This window comes from Cebus imitator, unplaced genomic scaffold (assembly GCF_001604975.1).
Source record: "Cebus imitator isolate Cc_AM_T3 unplaced genomic scaffold, Cebus_imitator-1.0 Scaffold31, whole genome shotgun sequence".
Taxonomy (NCBI): Eukaryota; Metazoa; Chordata; class Mammalia; order Primates; family Cebidae; genus Cebus; species Cebus imitator.
The window spans coordinates 10,508,844-10,528,309 of NW_016107346.1; the positions used below are offsets into that span (position 1 = coordinate 10,508,844).

The window sequence follows — 19,466 nt, forward strand, 5'->3', positions numbered from 1 at the left end:
AAAAATGGCAAGAGACTTCACAGACATCTCAGAGACCAAATGGGAAATATAGTAACAATGCTCAACCCCAGTAACTGAGGAAATGCAAATGAAGACTACAGTACCATTCTATAGCCAGTAAATTGGACATTTAAAAGTCCAATAATACCAAATACTGGTAAGGATGTGGAGTGATGAATGGAAATGCTAGACCCTATTGACAGGAATATAAATGGCTGCAACCACTTTGGAAAACAATTTGACATCCTAGAAGGCTGAAGTATATATAACTCTCACCCAGCTTCTACTCCTAGGTCATCTTGTGTGCGAGTGCCTCCCGCTCCCCTTACTACCTGCTTTTGCCCCCAGCCCCAGGTAATCACTAACCTACTTTGCCTCTCTGGATTTGTCTATCCTAGACATTTCCCATAAGTGGAATCATAACACAGCCTCTTGTGTCTGGCTTAATGTTTTCAAGGTTCATCCATGTTGTAGCAGGTATCAATAACATTGCTGAATATTCCATTGGATGGATATGCCATATTCACCAATTGAGGGACACTTGGGTTTTTACTTTGCAGCTATTATGAATAGAGTTACTATGAACATTTGTATACAAGATTTTGTGTCAACATGTCATTTCTTTTGAGTATACAGCTAGGAATGGAATTGCTAGGTCCTACAGTAACTCCATGTTTAACTGCTAAAATATTTTCCAAAGCAGATGCACCATTTTTATTCCCACCAGCAGTATTTGAGGGTTCTCGAGGGTTCCGACTTCTATCCTTGCTGATACTTGTTATCTATCATTTTGATGAGAACCATCCTAGTGAGTGTGAAGTGGTATCTCATTATAGTTCTGAGTTGCATTTCCCTAATGACTAGTGATGTTAAACATCTTTTAATGTGCATGTTGGTCTTCTGTGTATCTTCTTTGGAGAATGTTCATATCCTCCACCTGTTTTTTTCCAATTGGGTTGTCTCTTCTGAGTTATAAAAGTTCCTTATCTCACGCCTGTAATCCCAGCACTTTGGGAGGCCGAGGTGGGCAGATCACAAGGTCAGGAGATTGAGACCATTCTGGCCAATATGGTGAAACCCCGTCTCTACTAAAAAAAATACAAAAATTAGCTGGGCGTGGTGGCGCATGCCTGTAGTCTCAGCTACTTGGGAGGCTGACGCAGGATAATTGCTTGAACCCAGGAGGTGGAGGTTGCAGTGAGCTGAGATCACGCCATTGCACTCCAGCCTGGCGCCTGGCAACAGAGAGAGACTCTGTCTCAAAAAAAAAAGAAAAAAAAAAGCTCTTTATGTATTCTAGACACATGTCCCTCATCAGATGTAGCCCTTAAATGTTTCTCATATCCTGTGTTTTCTTCCCCCACTTTTAAATGATGTCCTTTGAACACCAACATCTTAAATTTGGAAGTCCAACTGACCTATTTTGTCACTCTTTTTTGGTATCTACGACACCTTTGCCTAACCCAAGGTCATGGAGATTTGCTTCTGTTTTCATCTAAGTCTTAGTTTCAGGTTTTACATTTAGGCGTATGACCCATCTGGAGTCAACCCTTGAGCATGGTGTAAGGAAGGGGTCCAATTTCATTCTTCATATAACTAGCCAGTTGTTCCAGCACCATGAGACCATTTTTTCCCCTACATTTTTTACTGCACTATTTACAGCTTCTAAAAAATACCCTAAAGGGCAGATATAGTGAGAAATTTGTGTGTAATTTCTTTTTTTGAGATGGAGTCTTGTGTGCCTCAGCCTTCCAAGTAGCTAGGATTATAGGCAAGTGCCACCATGCCAGCTACATTTTGTAATTTTAGTAGAGACAGAGTTTTACCATGTTGGCCAGGCTGGTCTCGAACTCCATCTATAGTGATATATCTGCCTCAGCCTCCTGAAGTGCTGGGATTACAGATGTGAGCCACCATGCCTGGCCTTGTGTGTAATTTTTCTAGATGTTTGACTACCATGACCAGGGAATTGGGAGATGGTGGAAAGGCCTGTGGTCAAAGAATGGCTTTATCAAGATGGTGAGCATGGGAGTGCGTTCAGATGCTGGAACCCTGACCCGCTGGAGGAGAGGGATAGATACAGCGGGGAGAAAGGACACCCAGAATGTTTGGAAAAAGGCTGCTCGTGGTGGGGGCTGAGGTACTTTCTTGGATCTACTGGGATGGAAGAAGACAGTAGACCCAAGTCTGCAGGAGGATCTTGATGTACAATGATGATGATGTACAGAGATGGGGGCCTCTGTTAACACAGAATGAGGTGAGGCTACCAGAGGTAGGGAGAAAAGGGATGGAAAGAAAGGAAAAGATATGCATCCGCTGACTGGAAAGTGGAAGACAACCTGGTAGAGACGGGCAGGCCTGCGGGAGGGGATGCCAGCGTTCCAGGGCAGGGAAAGGCGGCTGGGGCTGCCTCCGAGGGCTTGACTGCAGTGGGGGCCATGAAGCCTGTGTAAATGGGAGTGGTCTGAAGTGGGGAGGGGTTAGTGTAGGAAGATGTTGGGGCCTGTTCCTGGGCTGGGGAGTGCCTGCAGAGCTGCTACCTCAGTGTGCGCAGGTGGAGGGGGTGCTGCGGAAGGGTGACCCCCTGGGAATGGGCAGCAGTGGTGGTAGCTCCTGGTGCTGGCCAGGTCCGGAGGGAGGCGCGGGCTGTGAGGCTAACAGGACCTGGTCGACGAGTCACCGGTTGAAGTGTGTTGGGGAGGATTTTGTCAGGGTGGGCTGAGGGAAGAGGCTCCTGCAGAAGCCCTCGCTGCATGAGCAGGAGGATCTGGGATGGGAGGCAGTGCTGGGAGGCTGGGGCCAGCTAGGGAATGTGGGCCTGAATGAGGAAGAGTGTCTGAAAAGAGATAGGGGGCAGTCATGATCTGGCATGACAGCAAAGCACAAAGAGGCCCCAACCTACCTCCAGGCGTGGAGGTAGGATGTTTGGATGTGGCCATAAGTGCAGGAACATTCTGGGGGAGGTCTTGGGTCTGGGGCAAGCAGTTGGGGTTATGGCTACAGGCACAGTGCCCTGGGTGAGGGGTCTGGAGGCAGGGCTTTGATGCTGGGTCAGGCGATTTAACTGCTATAGCAGTCTCAAGTGTGAATGAGGCAGTGGTGGAGCCTAAGTGGCCTGACATTCTGATGGTGATGTCAGGGGCCAGGTAGGGAGGAGATGGGATGGCTTCATTGTCCTGGTCTCTGGTAGTGTGGGAATCTAGGTCTTGGTGGCATTAGGCAGTGGCTTAGCAGTGGTGTGGGTGGGCACCACTCCCATGAACTGGGTTCTTTGTCCCCGTGACTAACACTAAAGCCAGCTCTGACTCTGCACAGCTGAGTCATGTGTCATCCTATGGTTGTGGACTTGACCTCCTGGCTTTCCTGTTTCAGGGTCCCATGCCCATAGCACTGGTAGAAGCCCCGCTCCAGCCTCCCTACCCCTGCAGCGGCTTTTGGAGGCACTGTCAGCAGAATCCAGGAGACCTGACCCCAGTGGTTCCAGCGCGGGAGACCAGCCCGTTCCTGCAGGGCCTGGGGACAACCCACGTGGGTGGGAGTCCCCTGTCCTGAAGAAGCTCAGTGGAGAGGCCTCAGCAAGGCAGCCTCAGACCCTGGCTTCTTCCCTAAGGTCGAGGCCTGGAGCAGGAGCCCCCGGTATTGCTCAGGAGCAGTCTTGGCTGGCTGGAGTGTCCACTGAGCCCACAGCCCAATCTTCAGAAGCAGGAGGCCAGCCAGACCCCATCCAGGGAAGCCCAGCTCTGCCAGGAGGCTGTGTACCTAGAAATCATTTCAGGGGGAGGCCCGGATATTAAACCTGTGGCTTCTGTCCCCAGGTGGGGAGGGCATCCCCTGCCTGGAGGAGCTGGGTTGTCTACCCCTTGCTCCTCTAGGCCACACCCCTGTTTTCCAACCCCAAACTGCCACCCCATCTCAGAGGGCTGGGACTCTTCCCCTCTCTTCTCATCATGTTCCCCTAAGGGCTCCTAGGGCCAGGGGGCCTTCTAGCTCTGCCGTGGGGGAAGGGCAGACCTGGCTCTGCCTGCTCTTGAGTTTTTCCCCAGCACTGCAGGATGCTGGGGATGGGAGGTGACATTCTCTAGGGACAGGTCCCGGAAGGGGTGGGGAAGAAGTAGGTTCCAGCCCGGCAGCACCCTGGAATCCCTCCTGTGGCTGAGGCCTTGCCCCCAGCATGGACTAATGGGGTCCCTACCTCTCCCTTGGGGCAGCCCTGTGGCTGGGACCCTGGGAACAGCCTCCCATCCCACCCTACATGCCCAAGTGTGGGGAATGTTGTTCTGTAGCGGTGTACCCTCCAGCCTGGGTCTCCAGGAGGCTTTGAGAGCCTAACTCACTCCCCTGCAGAGCAGGAAGGTACTGGGCCAAGGGTTGCCATGGTCCAGGAGAAGAGAAAGAAGTGGGGGCCCTACCACACTATACAATGGCAACCTCAGCTGGCCCCTGAGGCCCTTGAACACAGGACTTGGTCATCTCTACCCCAGACTGCTATTCCCTGGAGCTCAGCCAGGTGCAGCCTTGGAAGGAGAAAGGGCTGATACTACCTGGCCTGTCCTCCTTCAGGCAGGCCCCCCTCCTCCTCTGCCCCAGCTCCTGGCTTTCCCCATGAGGTTTGTCCTAGGCATGAAGAAAGCATCCAGGGTGCCAGTAAGTGGGACTGGGCCAGAGGCCCCTCAGTCCTCAAGGAGTACTATTTTGGTGGCCTTTCAGAAAGTCAAGGAAGCCCTACTTGGGGTGGAAGGGGCTAGGAGTCCCATGTGTTGGGGGAGGAAATAAAGCCAAGTGTGCTATGCAGAGCTTCCTGCCTCCTGTGTGCCTTTAACGCCCCTTACCCTGTGGGCCCCACGGTGGCTATCCCACCTTCCAGGGAAGACAGACTTCAGTGAGTGCTCCGGGGGTCCTGGCTGGGAAGCGGCAGGGCAGGGCTGAAGCTTGGTGTTCCCAGGTTCTGGGGAGAGGCTGCTATTTGCCAGCCTTCTGGAGGGTCACATGCTGGGGCCACACTAGGGACATGAGGATGCACTCGGGGGACTCTGTGGCCTCTGCTTTCAGTCTGCCTTAGGTTTCAGCCTTCAGTCTGCCTTGGGTTTCAGTCTTGAGTCACGAACCCTGAGACTGAACAGCGGACCAGTCCCATGCATCAGAATGATGGAAGAACTGCTCCTGGCTTGGGGAGTTAGTAGGGGCTCTGGTCATGCCCCTAGGATGGGGGGGAATGGGGGAGACAGCCACCCCTGGGAGGCTCCCAGGCAGAGACCTTGAGGCAGCCATAGACAGAGGCAGTACATGCAATGCCCCTTTTATCAAGGACAGAGGAGGCAGGCACTCCTGTCAGCCTCTGCTGCTGGGCTGGGGTTTCTTGGTGGCCATGCTGGGTTGAAGGAGGTACTGTGCTTCATGCCCTGGGAGGCCCCTGGCTCTCAGGCCACCCATCACCAGCCTCTGTTAGGATTTGGCTCTTGGTCTCCAATTCTGGGTTCTCTCAAAGCCACTGAGCCTGGTGGCTTAAGGGCAGGGTAGGGACAAGGTTCAGTCCTTTGAGCCTTGGTGGTGTGAGGGGTACAGGCCCCTGAGGTGTTAACTAGAGCCCAGGTGGCTAGCCAACCCCCTGCAGTCTGTGGCCTATTCACCTCCCCAGTCACTGACCATGTAGCTGTGTGAGCTCAGTTTGTTCATTCATCCAACATACTTATGGCATTGCTGTTTGGTGCCAGGCAAGCTCTGTTCTGCTGGGAATAGCATAGTGAGCAAGGCAGGCTCCTCTTCTCATGGAACTTATTTAGGGCGGGGAGGACTAGACAAAAAGTTATCAAACCAGTAAACACCTGGCATTGGCAAATGATGGGAGAGGGGAGTGCCCCCTTAGGCTGCTGGTTAGGAAGGGCCCCTCTGAGGATGTGACATTTCAGCTGAGCCCTAAATGGCAGGAGTCTGCCTGTAAAAATTCAGGTACTGAGTTGCCAGTGCAAAGGCCCTGAGGCAGGGGAAAGAGAGGCAGTGGGGGTCTGTGTAACTGGCAGGGGGAGGGGGCTGCAGCCAAGTCAGGCAGAGACAGGGTGGGTTTTATTTCACAAGCAGCAGGCAGCAGCTACTGGAGGTTTATGAAGGAAGATGGTGCCAAATCTGACTTAAGGTTTAAAAAGTCCTTGATGCCTTCTGGAGAATGGGCTGGAAGCAGAATAGCTGGGAAGCCACTGTGGTTGTGCAAGGGAGAGGGGCTATAGAGATGGACAGGAATAGGTGCTTTTGGAGTGTTTAGGGGTCATGGTGGCCCCATTTATGATTGCATGCATGGGGCGAGGGCATCGGCTCTCAGGTGGGGAGCTGTACCATTCACTGAGAATCCAGCACTGAGGACCGCGAGGCTAGGCAGGGCTGGGGGAAATGGTATGCCAGGTCTGAGGTGTCCATGTGACATCAAAGGGGTCAGTTGGTGGGCTTAAGGAGCCTGGGGTTCGTCGGGGAGAGCAGGGCAGGAGGTGGCTGGGGGAGCGCCATCACATCTGGAGGGGAGCCATGGGTATACAGGAAGAGGAAGGATCCTCAGACTGAGCTGGAGTGCTGCAGCATTTAGAGCAACATTTCTTAATCTCAGGGTTTCAGCATTTTGTACCTGGTAACTCTTTGTTGCGGGGGTGGCCCTGCACCTTGCAGGAAGTGTGGCAGCATCTTTGGCTTCTACCCACCAGATGCCAGTAGCAGCCTCCTCCCTGTATTCCAGACATTGCCAAACATCCTTTGGTGGGGAGAGAATCACTCTTAGCAAGAACCTCTGACTTACAGTTTGGGAGAAGAAAAGGCTGCGGAGGAGTGGCTTTCAAGGAGGGTGCAGACCCTGTGGGTGTTCCAGGGGAAGGGCTGCTGTGCCAAATGCTGCCGAGAAAGAGGGCAGAATAAGCCTGGTGCTTGGTGATGTGCAGCAGGGCATGACCCGCCGGAGTAGACTCTAGTGGAGGGTCTGCAGACACCCTGCTGGGGGTTAAGGAGAGAATGTGAGGGGCCGGCGACAGTGCCTGGACACAGACTTGTGAGGAAGGTGGCTATGGGAGGCAGTGGAAAGGGGAGAGAGGGTGCTTTCTAAGGGGTGGGGATGGCTTTGTAGAGTAGGGGCAGTGACCATGAAAAGGGGATAACTGAAGTGGGGGGGACCCTGGCGTGAGGTGAGAGGGGTTGGGTTCCAGGGCACAGGCTGAGGACTTGCCCTTCAATCAGCAAAGAGAGTTTGAACTCAAATGCCAGCGGCAGGTGTGGGGGGATGAGCTTCTGCCTGGACTTCCCTTTTCCCCTAAGTACCAGGCAGAGTCACAGCATGGGTGGGGGACAGAGGAGCAGATGGGAGGTTGGAGAGGGAGGAGGGATGCTGATTTTCACAAGTGGGAAAGTGAATGTACTAGGGAAGTTTGGAGATTTGTGGTCATGAATTTAGAGTGAGGCCAGTCGATGCAGACAGCGTTTTGCTCTGGAAAGAGCAGCTGCTTGGTTGAAAGCAGGCAGTGGGTGGATGATTTAGGTTTGACCAGGGCTGGGGTTTTGTCAAGATCTTTATGCCGAGAGGGTGACCGATTTCTATTATAGAGGACATGACTCAAGGATCTGGGAAATGGGGAGGTTGGGGCATACATGATGGTCTGGGATAAGAGCCCAAGGGATGAGAAAGGCTGTTGCAGGGGGACATCTGGAGAAAGGTGGGGTATGTGGCCCAATGGGGGTCAGTCCCAGTGGGCCCTTAGGGGAAAGAAGGCACGGTTGTGAGCTGCTGGAATGCCAGCCCAGGAGATCTGGTGGCACCATCTCACCTCTCAGGCCTTGAGAAGTGGCCCCACGGCTTCTAACTAAGGTCTTACAGCCAGAGATGGGACAATGGTCTTGCCCTACTTTGGAAAAGATGGATCGCTTCCATGGCTAGGTTGCCTTTCCCCATGGCCTCTCTTCTTCAGGACATCCCTCCAGGGCACCCTTATTTGGACTGTCTTAGAACCCTCATGTGTATGTGTGCACTGCTGCCACTGTCCCTCATGGTCAATGACCTTGTGCCAGGTACCAGGGACAGAGAAGGCATGCCCACTCTGATGGGCAGGAGTGATACAAAAAACCCATCAGACACCATCTTAGAAGTGTACTGAGTGTGAAAGTGGTGCCGCCTGGCATTGCGGAACCTGGAGAATGGAGGTCCTCCCTCTGCCTGAGAGCGTGCTGACTGGTGAGTGGGCCCTGAAGTGTGAGTAGAGGCCCACCAAGCACAGAAGGAAGGGTGAGAAGGCATCTCTATCATAGCAAACAGCCCCAGGGAAATTCTGTAGAGTGGAGACCCAGGGCACATCCAGGGTCCAACACTGGCCTGGCAGGGTAGGAATGGAGGGCTGGGATCCAGGGTGTGCCCTGCTGCCCACTCCCCAGCTATGCAGCTGGGAACGTTCCAGGAGCTCTTGCTGCTGGCTGCTGTTGCAGGTCTGGGACTGAACTCTGCCCATCCCTATGGAACGGGATGACAGTGGAAGGTCAGGTCTAGTTTAGGAAGAGCTGAAGAAAGCCTTGCTATGGCCAGTAGGCTCCAGTTCCTGCACCTGGCAGCCTCATGGGGCTGGGTGGAGCAGGCAAGGCCTGAAGGTATGTGTGTTGGGTGAAGATGGTGAGCTTCGGAAAGGAGGGGGACCTGAGTTACCTTACTGCCTAAACGGCCCTGGAGAGTCGGCACACCCACGCTGCGCTCATCCATGCTGGGGAGGAGCTGGGAGGAGACAGTTGTAGTGGAAGGCGACAGCCTGGGGGGCAGCGCTATGGATGCCAAGGCAGCTCTGCTGCCTGGAAGGCACACCAGGTCTGCCAGCTGTAGACTCTCTCCCTGCTGTTCCTGTAGTGCCCCTTGAAGGAAGATGGGCCAGAAGACAAAGGCTGATGCTGGCTGCAGAGTCTGGGGAGCTGCTCACTGACCTCCAGCCCGAGTGTGGTTGGAGATGGTGGAAAGGCCATTCCTCCCGTTGCCCACATGGGCCTCTAGCAGACCCAGACTCTGCAGGCCTCAGGAGCCTCAGGGACTGGCAGGCACTTGCCTAAGTAGCTGCTCCCCAGGCTCCTGTAGCCACCCTCAGGGAAGGGGCTACTGACATCTCTCCATCCCTGGTGATGTACACCCAGGTGGTGCCCAGGCCCTGCCCAGCCTGGAGGGTGAGAAAGACACATCTGGGAAACTGGTTAGTTTTGAGCTGAGGCCTGGGGTTGGGGTGAGGAGGAGGCTGATTACCATGTCCTAACCCAGCCCTGGCAGCATCCACCCCATGGGCTGTGGGCACTTGCACCTCACCAGAAGCTGGGGAGTCTGGCAGAATGACAGGGACGGTGGGATCAAGGAGGTACCTACTCCCAGCACTCCCCTGTGGCTGGGGTTGTAGGTCTGGGTACCTGAGACAGGGCACCTCCCACCTGAGCCTGGGGAGGGGCTAGACATTGTCCCTGGGCACTGAGAGGCTGTGTGCTCTGCTCCCATGGAGGGGGCAGGGAGGAGGGGAGGTCCAGCAGGCTGGAGGGGACCTGGGAGGAGCTCCACTATCAGAGGTACATTGGTGCTTATTTATACAGAGAATGCCTTGCAGAGCCGTGGGCTGTGAATAAGAGGCCTGGCTTGAGGTGGGGCCTATGGCATTAGGGGCTCCAGAATGGGGTAGGGGGCAGGGAATGTCCTCAGGGCTGCTCAGGCTGGTGCTGGTGTGGCAGGGAGAGTGAGTGGGGGCCCTGGGGGAGAGTAGTTGCTCACAGCTCTTTTGAAGGCGAGTAGGGGGCCTGAGTCTGAAGTTGCTTTTAACCCCAACCTCTCTTTCCACTGTCACCCCCAGAAGGGCTTCAGTGTGTATGTAGGGGAGCCAGGTAGGACCGCAGCAGGGAGGGAGGGTCAACCCCTTCTCCCAGGAACACTACAGAAGTGGAAGGGACGCTCCTCCCTTCACAGCTGCCCCTGAGACCTGCTTTTTCTCGGTGCTGTGTGAAAAAGGCCCCACCTTTTACTCCCCAACCTCAAGATCTCCTTGCTTTACTCCCAGGCAGGGACCTCCCTTCGCATTAGGTGAGGCCGCTCACCCCTTGCGGTGTACAAACCCTTGGTTGAGTCGCAGTTGACGCTGTGATTTGAGTCCAAGACAGTTTCCCTCTTACCTCCTTTGCCCTTAATGGAAGAAACTGAGGTAGCTGCGGAGACACAAGAAGCCGAAGTCCTAAGTCCCACGTTGTGAGCGGTGGCTCTGGGGCCAGGGCAGCCGCGGACGGTCCGGGCGCGTGGACCGCAGCAGGGGGCGCTCGCAGGCTGGGACGCGCCCTCCAGGCGCGGCGCTGGCCCGACGGAGCCCGACCGCCAGGGCAAGTGCCCGTGAAGGGGTCAGGACCCGCTCCCCGCTCCCCCACCTCTCTGTGGGACGTCTCCACTGCCCGGCCGGGCGGGCTTGTGGTATATTAAGACCCGGCAACCCTGCCCCACGCCGGCCCCGCTCTCTCCACGGGCTCCCGGGAGGCGGAAGGGAGAGCAGCGCGCACCTGCCCGGCTCAGCCCGGCTCCCCCGGGAGGAGGGTCCTGCCCGCGCGCCAGCTCTGTGTCCCGGCTCCCGGCACCCACCTACTCCACCCCTGCGCGCGTCCTGCTCGGGGCCGAAGACGCCGGCCGCTGGGCCCCTCCGCCCTCCCGAGGTACCGCCGCCGGGAAGAAGGCGGGCAGGGGAGCAGGGAGTCCGGGCGCGGGGCCAGGTGCAAGGAGTCCAGGGCTCGCGCCTCCCCCGAAGAGCACCTTCCACTCACCTCGGTCCGCCCGCCGCCCCGCCTCCCACCCGCTCCCACCAGCTCCCACCCGCTCCCGCGCCCGCCTCCAGTCTCCGCCCTCCTCCAGCCGCGCGCCCCGCTCCCCGCTCCCCTGCAGGCGCTGCTGGGGCGACAGCCTGCAAGCTGAGCGGGTACAGGGGCCTCCGCGCCTCCTCCGAGAACCGGCCCCGCCCGGCCTGCGCCCCTGTGCATCCGACATTTGTGTGGCGGGAGGGTGCGACTTTCTCCGGTCCGGGGGGGACGCGGACGGCGGCGGGACAAACTCGAAAAACTTCTCTGGGGCTGACGGCTGGGATCCTGGGTGCCGGTGGAGGAGGATGTACGAGGGCGGTGGCTGGTCCTGGGTGTTTCCAACCTCCTAAGCACCGCTCGCCCAGGCCATGGGGCTCCAGCGCCTTCGGTGCCGCCGGAGGGGCGACGCTCTCGTCTAGCCGAGCTGGGCAGCGCTGTCGCCCACGGTGTGCACCGGGCTGGCAGCGCTCCCTCTGCCCACGTCCTGCCCAGCCATGGACCACCAGGAGCCCTACTCAGCGCAGGCCACGGCGGCCATCGCAGCGGCCATCACCTTCCTCATCCTCTTCACCATCTTCGGCAACGCGCTGGTCATCCTGGCTGTGTTGACTAGCCGCTCGCTGCGTGCCCCGCAGAACCTGTTCCTGGTGTCGCTGGCTGCCGCCGACATCCTGGTGGCCACGCTCATCATCCCTTTTTCGCTGGCCAACGAGCTGCTGGGCTACTGGTACTTCCGGCGCACGTGGTGTGAAGTGTACCTGGCGCTCGATGTGCTCTTCTGCACCTCGTCCATCGTGCATCTGTGCGCCATCAGCCTGGACCGCTACTGGGCGGTGAGCCGTGCACTGGAGTACAACTCCAAGCGCACCCCGCGCCGCATCAAGTGCATCATCCTCACAGTATGGCTCATCGCTGCCATCATCTCGCTGCCACCCCTCATCTACAAGGGCGACCAGGGCCCCCAGCCGCGCGGGCGCCCCCAGTGCAAGCTCAACCAGGAGGCCTGGTACATCCTGGCCTCCAGCATCGGATCTTTCTTTGCTCCTTGCCTCATCATGATCCTGGTCTACCTGCGAATCTACCTGATCGCCAAACGCAGTAACCGCAGAGGTCCCAGGGCCAAGCAGGGGCCTGGGCAGGGTGAGTCCAAGCAGCCCCGACGTGACCGTGGGGGGGCTTTGGCCTCAGCCAAGCTGCCAGCCCTGGCCTCTCTGGCAGAAGCCAGAGAGGCCAAGGTACAGTCGAAGTCCACTGGGGAGCAGGAGGAAGGGGAGACCCCTGAAGATACTGGGAACCAGGCCTTGCCACCCAGTTGGGCTGCCCTTCCCAAATCAGGCCAGGGCCAGAAGGAGGGTGTCTGTGGGCCATCTCCAGAGGATGAAGCTGAAGAAGAGGAAGAGGAGGAGGAGGAGGAGGAGGAGGAAGAGTGTGGACCCCAGGCAGTGTCAGCATCTCCAGCCTCAGCTTGCAGCCCCCCTCTGCAACAGCCACAGGGCTCCCAGGTGCTGGCCACCCTACGTGGCCAGGTGCTCCTGGGCAGGGGTGTGGGTGGTATGGGTGGGCAGTGGTGGCGTCGACGGGCACAGCTGACCCGGGAGAAGCGCTTCACCTTCGTGCTGGCCGTGGTCATCGGCGTCTTTGTGCTCTGCTGGTTCCCCTTCTTCTTCAGCTACAGCCTGGGCGCCATCTGCCCGAAGCACTGCAAGGTGCCCCATGGCCTCTTTCAGTTCTTCTTCTGGATTGGCTACTGCAACAGCTCGCTGAACCCTGTTATCTACACCATCTTCAACCAGGACTTCCGCCGTGCCTTCCGGAGGATCCTGTGCCGTCCGTGGACCCAGACGGCCTGGTGAGCCCGACTGCACTGCCCTTATGGGGTTGGTACGGCGGTGTTGGGGCCGCCTTGCTTCTTGCCTTGCTGTGTGTGGCTGCCTCCCTGGGGCTTTCTGCTCCCTGCCCAGATCCTGCAGGCCTCATCTTAGGAGCTTCTTGGAAGGGGTGTGTGGCGGTGTGTGGGGGGGTGCTGTTTGCAAGGGTCCTGGTGAAGCCTCCCCTTGCTGGCTCAGCTTGATGGGGACCCATTCTCCACCCTCTTCCTGAGCACAGGCTGATGGAGGTGGTTCAAACCCTCCAGAACATAGCCAAGACCAGAAGAGAGAGCACTTCCTTCCCAGAGCCCCATGCTCTCCAGGCCAGTGTCAGGGCTTCCCTTTCTTGAGGACCCTGTGTTCCTGGTAGGTCACTTGCTTATGGTGTTTTTGTTTTTGTTTTTCATCTCCTTCCACCCACAAAGAGCATGAAGCCAGCCTTCCACTTTTCCCAGTGGGGCCTGCTGCTGAGGAGGAGGAAGAAACGAAGACTGATCACCCATGCTGGGCACTCTTGGTCCTTGGCAGATGCTGGGATGGGGGCTTTGGGGTGGCACCATCTCTGGGCCCTTCTTTCCCCCTTTTGCCTGTTTTTTAAAGGCCAGAACTGTGGATCGGTTTCCTCACCCAGCATCCCTCCGGCAGGTGGGTGGCCACGTGGATGCCTCACTGGGGTGATCTTAGAGGCTTGGTCTCTGCCTCGACGGGAGATCCCCGATCACTGGCATTCACCTCCTGCAAAAATCGGGGCGACAATAGCTTGCCGCCTACTTGCTGCAGGGAGATGAAAGTCTTTGCAGAAAGCTTTGAGCTCCAGTGGGGGAATGCACTGGAGAACCAAAAATGTGATTATCCAGTGATATAAAAATCTCTTTCTTCTGTGTTTACCACCACCTGTCTTCCTGTAGACTTTTGTTCTGTGCCTGGGGTGTGTGAATTCCTACCCCAAACTGGAAGTGGGGAGTGGCAGACAGAATCACTATTTCAAGTTAAAGGATCTCTTTGAGAATGTGTTCTTGTGGCCGCAAATGTCTGGGTTATCATGCTGCATGACAACTTCTCAACATTTTGCGTGTAACACCAAGAGGGTTTTTAGTGGCTTGGGTGTCCCCAGTGGGGGGCAGGTCTTTTGTCATCAAGAGGGCAAATTGTTTCCCCAAGACAGCCCAAAATATCCACACTGCGGGAACAGTCTAAGATGAGAGCCTCTAACAGGTGGCAGAGCCCCCAGGTGGGGTGCTGGCATGAAAGCCCGGTGGACCCCTAGGGGAGCCTCCCACTGGAGTGCCCAGCCAGGTCTCCAAGCCCCAAATGAGTCCTTGTGAAACACAACTGATCCCCCCAGGTGGGTGCTTGTGGGCTGCCTCAGACCCAGCCATGCTGCTCCCCCTACGCTGATGGGACTGTGCATTCAGGAGCCTCTCCTTTCTGGTTCTTGGTCCCACCCCCAAACCTGGCAGCCAGAACATTGGAAGTGTGGAAAGGAGGTTTCGGGGCCTTCCCTTGGGGAGCGCATGGCTTCAGCATTGGGCCAACAGGTATCTTAGCGTGGCGGGTATGGGGGGAATGGGCTGAGCAGTGCAGACACTGTTGGCACCAGATGGACCTGCGAGATTTGGAAGGCCACTGAGGGAGTTTTTGGGGTGTAGAGAGAATGGAGTGGACCAAAAAGAGTTCCTCCTGGGGAGTGGGAGGCTTCCCAGTCTGGGCCTCAGTGGGTTGTCATTGTGAGGCCAGAGCATTGCCCTGGGGTGTGGTGGGGAGCTGGGCCAGGGGAGGGACTGACTGTGACCCTCTGCCGGCCAGTGCACCCCATGGGACCCCCAAGTGTTCTTGCCTGTGATCTCTTATTGTGACATGCAGGTGTTTTTGGCTTTTTTTTTTTTAAAGTCTGAGCTATTTTGTCAATAAAGGATATTTTGTAATAAGCAAGCGGTGTCCTCGTTGCTCAAGGGCTGTCTGGAGCAGTTATTCCTCAGCTGCTTGCACAGCAAACTCTGGGTGTTGGCCCAATGAGCTGGGGCTCGCTCTTGGGGCCAGTAGTCCTCTCCTCCCTTAGATGTGGCTGGCTGGTCTCCCCAGGCCTCTGCCCTGCCTGCCTGCCTTCATCCACGCAGGATCCTTACTCATCATCACAAGCCAGTGGGTGAGGGTGGCTGAGGAGCCTGAGACTGGCTACCTGGGAAGGGAGAAAAGGGAGGGCTTCCTGGAGGAGATGGCCTTTGGGTTGGGTCTTGGAGGAAGAGCAGGAGTATACCAAGAGGCAACATGGGAGGATGTTTTGGGTAGGGGGAAAGGCATGTGTAAAGGATGTTGTGATTGGTAGATTTGTGACTGATTTTAAAAACAGCCCTAAGCTAGCCCTGCTGGGTGGTCTGGTGCCACAGCCTTCTTGCCCTACTTAGTCGCCCCTGAGTGGGCAGTCCTGGGGACCTGAACCAGGTTGGTCTGGTCCCATGGGTAAGGGATAGCACCAGTGGCCACCCCAGGGAGGAGAGGGAGAAGGGAGGAGAAGTGAAGCCCCAGGGCCCTCAGTGTGAGGCTACCCTCTACTTCCACATTGGCCCAGAATCTTTAGTCTCACCACCTCCGTACTGTCATGGGGCATGCTTCTGCTAAGGACAACCAGTGGGACCTCCAGTGTACCCACCATCACTGATGACATGGGGACGTGGGCTTCACTGAGGAATTATCAAGAAAGACATGCCCTACCCTACTCTCAGTTCCCCGCACCTGCCGAGGTGCCCACTGCTGACACCCAGAGGCCTGATATGGGTAGATGAGGATAGTTCATTGACTCCCTTTTACTCATCCAGGCTCTTCTGGCTTTGTCTGATGACCTCATTTAATCCTTATGCCTGCCTGTAAGGTAAGTATCAGCCCATTTTATACTAGCGAAATGCAGGCTGAGAAAGCTGTAATCACCTGCTTGAGGTCATCCAGGCCCAGGTTCTTTCTGCTGGACCACACTGTCCCCTGGTGCTTAATCATCTGCAAGGGGCAGGCCTGGGGCCTGTGAGTAGAGCACCCTGCCCCATCTCTGGAAGTGGTGCTAGAAAGTTACCACTGCAGGAATGGGACTGTTTGCTAGCCCATTTTGAATACATCAACTCATTAATCCTCACAACCTTGCTGAGAGTGATCATTTAACCAAAAACAAAATTCAGACTTAAGGTGACCTCTCTAGGTCCTGAAATCACAAAACTATGGAATTCAGGTGATGAAGAATTGTGATTCCATCTCTTGGGCCAGCTCACTCAGTGGCATTGGGTATCTGAGATCCTGAAACTGCATGTGGATAGATTCGGTAGGTGACTGTGCTGTGATTGATTGTTCATGTCTGTCACTGCCACAGAACATGTAATTGATGGCAGATATGTCCCAGGTTTTCCATTCCCCACAGCTCAGTTCAACCCCTGAATTGTATGAAGGAAGAGACTGGGGCCCACAGAGAGGAGATGACTTGCCTCAGGGGGCCTCACACAGACACAGCTGGCTCGGCTGGATCTAGATCTAGACCCAGGATGCCCATCACGCCACACTTCCACACTGAAAGGATTGCATCCAAACTCAAGGAATAACAGGCCCACATTCAGGAAACATCCGCTAAGAGTCAGCTGTGTGGCAGGGCCTGTGCTTGGCTTGTCTCCATTTTGCTATCTTGCTCAGTTCTCAGGCAAGGAACTGCCGGGGGCGTGGAGTCTCAGGCCCCTGGCCAGGCCATTCAGCTAATGGGGTACAGCCGGAGCTGGGCCCAGGATCTGGCTCCTGATCAGGCCTTCTCTCTTATACTCTATTCCTGCAGGTCTGAGTAGGACCTGCTTTTGACTTCTCTGTCAGCCCATCCAAGGGCTACAGGTTGATGAGGCTGGCTGAGAAAAGCAGAGGTGGGAGTGGGGTGGGTGCAGCCCTCTGCCTCCAGGAATAATTCAGGCAAGTCGCCTGGAGGTGAGGGTCAGGGGTGTGAGGCCAGCAGGGGTGCTTTGCCTGGCAGTTCAGGTGGATGGGAGCTGTCACGGCTGGTCACATCATCCTTCCAGACACCCCTTTCTCAGGATGTCCCTGCTGGAAGGGAGGCGCTGCTGCAGAACGCAGTTAAAGAGGAGCTGGGCAGAGCAGGATGAGGAAGACCTAACAACTGCACCTTCTCTGTGAGAACCTGGGTCCTTAGATGGTAGGGATACCCTTGAGAGGGTCTTATGAGCCAGCTTTACCTGGGGATACTTGCTGAGAAGCTTGGGGCTGCTGAGCACTCCTCTTTGGAGCACTGTGGCTGAAGGGACTCCTGACCCTTGCTCAAGAAGGGACCTGTGGCAGGAGGGCCCAGCTTATCTGCTGCTAGTATTCAAGGTGGGGGCTTGTGGGCTCATCAGGCCCTGGTGACTGTGGTGTGATTGTGCTCTCCCTGTCCTCTGCACGGTCCCCAACCTGTGTGTGGGGGGCTACTGGCAAGGGATATGAGACCTTGCCCAGCTCCCACCTGCAAATGGGGTTGCCTCTGGCTGGGGAGGAGGCATCTGTCCAGCTGGATTTGGACCTGGGCAGTCTTTGGCTTCCCTGGCACTGGCAGGGCTTTCTGCTCCCAGGTCCTGGTTGCTGTGGGCGGCAGGGCAGGGGGAGGTGGGGAGATCAGGGTTCATGTCCTCACCCTGCCACCACCTGTCAGTCTGTCCTTAGGCAGGAGTTGGTCCCACTCTGGGCCTCAGCGTCCTTGTCTGCCCATGCAGGATTGCCCCTGTGGTCCCCAGGGTTCTCCAGCTTGGGGCTTCATCTCTGCCTTCCCTCCACTGCACTCCCTGCCCCAGCTCCCTGGGAGGCCCAGACCTGAAGGTTCCTGGAGTTAATCAGTTGTTCTTGGCGTCAGGCTCATGGGCAGGATGGCGGTGGTGTTTTCCTCACCTTTGTACCTCAGTGCAAAGTTAAGCACCAGGTCTGGAGTAACAGATCAGTTTGGGGACCCCTGAGATGTGCTGTGGTGAAAGGAATCATGACAGTCCTGAGCTGTTAGGGTCCAGGGACAGATGTGCATCATCTGAAATTGATGTGATTACTATGGCTATTTCACAGGCAAGGAAATTGAGGCAGAGGCAATTGGCTGAGGTCATCCAGAACCAGGACATAAACGTACCCAATCTCATCTCAGTGGTGTCACCCACTGGCCTCAGCCTCTGCCTCCTCATCAGCCCTGCCTCTGGCACAAGAGCTCAGACTTTGGGTCCCTCCCAGTCCAGCAAAGCCCCTGCCCTGTGTGAGCTTGGGAGCCTCACCTGTAGACCCCAGCCACTCTTGGCAGCTCTCCCTGCCAGCTGGCGCTTCCATAAGAGCAGGAGCCCTGGCAGGGGGTGCAAGGATCCTACCCTCCCAGGCTCTGCTCACTGTCAGCAGGGGAGGAGGGGAGCACCGGGCTAAAATTAGATTCTGGGTTTCTTCATGCTCCTGCATCCGTCCTCTTTTCCGTTCGGGCTTGGGGAAGCTGTTGTCAGAAGGCCAGCACTAGAAGGGCCTGAATGTCAGCTTGCACCCACCCCCGGGCTTGTCTGCTCTGATCTTCTCACACCCTGGACTGGCCCTGGCCAAAGGCTCCTGCCCTTTGTGTGACCTTGAGACCAATGATTGATCAGTAGTGATTTCAGAGATGAGGCGCCCATTTACCTCCCACCCACTGCCCCCTGGGATTCTCTGTCCCCTCCTTCCTCTATTCTCCCTTCTCCTCCCTTCTTCCCTTCCCCTATCCTGGCCCTTCCCACTTCCGGGTCCTCAGTGACTCCCCCTTCTCTGAGCCTCCCACTCCTTCCTGCTGACTGCCTGACCCCTGCCTCGCCCAGGGGAATGGTCCTGACTCTTCATGAGCCTATGGGCTCCATGGAGCAGTGGTGCCTGTGAGGGGACCGAATAGACTGGAGACCAAAAAAGAGCCTCCCTCCCTGGAAAGTCAGGGCTATTTCTGTCCCTGCAGCAGCCCATGGGGCTCCCTGCTTTCCGGCAGGGCAGGTGGGGGAGGTGCTGAGGGTCCTGACCTTTGATTTCCCCAGGGAGGGGGCAGGCCCCTTCTGGAGCTGCAGATGGACCCCTCCAATCTCAGAGCAGCTGGGGCTCAGATGGAATTTCCTCCCCATGTGTGGGGACTGGAGCTGCTTCAGGAGGGAAGAGGGCTGGGCTGTGGTGTGGGGCACCCAGGTGTCCTGGTGTCACAGGCCAGCCCAACCCAACCACAGCCATGAAGGGAGGGTGAGAGGCTACCTGAGCGCGCTGCTTGGATTCCCCAGGCACTTGTCGGGGAGGCAAGGGTTAAACGCAGCCATCCTCCTCCCAGTGCAGAAAGGGCTGCTGAAGCAGCCACTGCAGCAGGCTCCATCGGTCCCTGTTTGTCAGGTGCAGCTTTGATGCAGCTGAAACAGCTGCAAATCTCCAAAGGCTGTGGCCCCTCTGTCCTTGCTGGCCTGGCAGCTGGATTTGGGTGGGCACCTAGCTGGCAGCTCATTGAGGGATTCCTCAGCTGTTTCCAGGGTCCAGAGGCTCAGGGCGTGATCCTAGGAGGACCACCAAATTGCTGGGTGGCCCCAGGCAAATCTGCTCACCTCTCTGGGTTTCAGATGCCTTCTTGTCAAGTGAGGGGGTTGGACAGGAGCGTGGTTCTAATGATGTTCTGGGTGCTGCCCCAGGAACCCCTGGGCAGGGGAGACACGAGGGAAACCAAGGCCTCCTGCCCCTTACTCTCCACCTTTCTGCTTGTTGACTGTTCAGAAAGCAGCTCCCTTCCCTGCTCACCAGGCTTCCTCCTCTGCCCTC

At 56.6% G+C, this 19,466-nt stretch overlaps 2 protein-coding genes across 2 annotated transcripts in view; both read left to right on the plus strand.

Annotated features, from left to right (window-relative positions):
* ASTL (astacin like metalloendopeptidase) overlaps window positions 1-5,152 on the plus strand; it is a 16,183-nt gene extending 11,031 nt beyond the window's left edge. Inside the window, exon 9 of the mRNA XM_017524137.2 lies at window positions 3,373-5,152. Within this exon, the coding sequence (XP_017379626.1) occupies window positions 3,373-3,794 (422 nt within the window). The 3' untranslated portion in view covers window positions 3,795-5,152. The remainder of the gene's footprint in view (window positions 1-3,372) is intronic.
* Window positions 5,153-10,884: 5,732 nt separating this feature from the next.
* ADRA2B (adrenoceptor alpha 2B) lies at window positions 10,885-14,606 on the plus strand. The gene is made up of 2 exons (XM_017524140.2): window positions 10,885-12,658; window positions 13,103-14,606. Coding segments are annotated over exons 1-2 (1,356 nt in total). The 5' UTR covers window positions 10,885-11,303; the 3' UTR covers window positions 13,104-14,606.
* The last annotated feature ends 4,860 nt before the right edge of the window (window positions 14,607-19,466 follow it).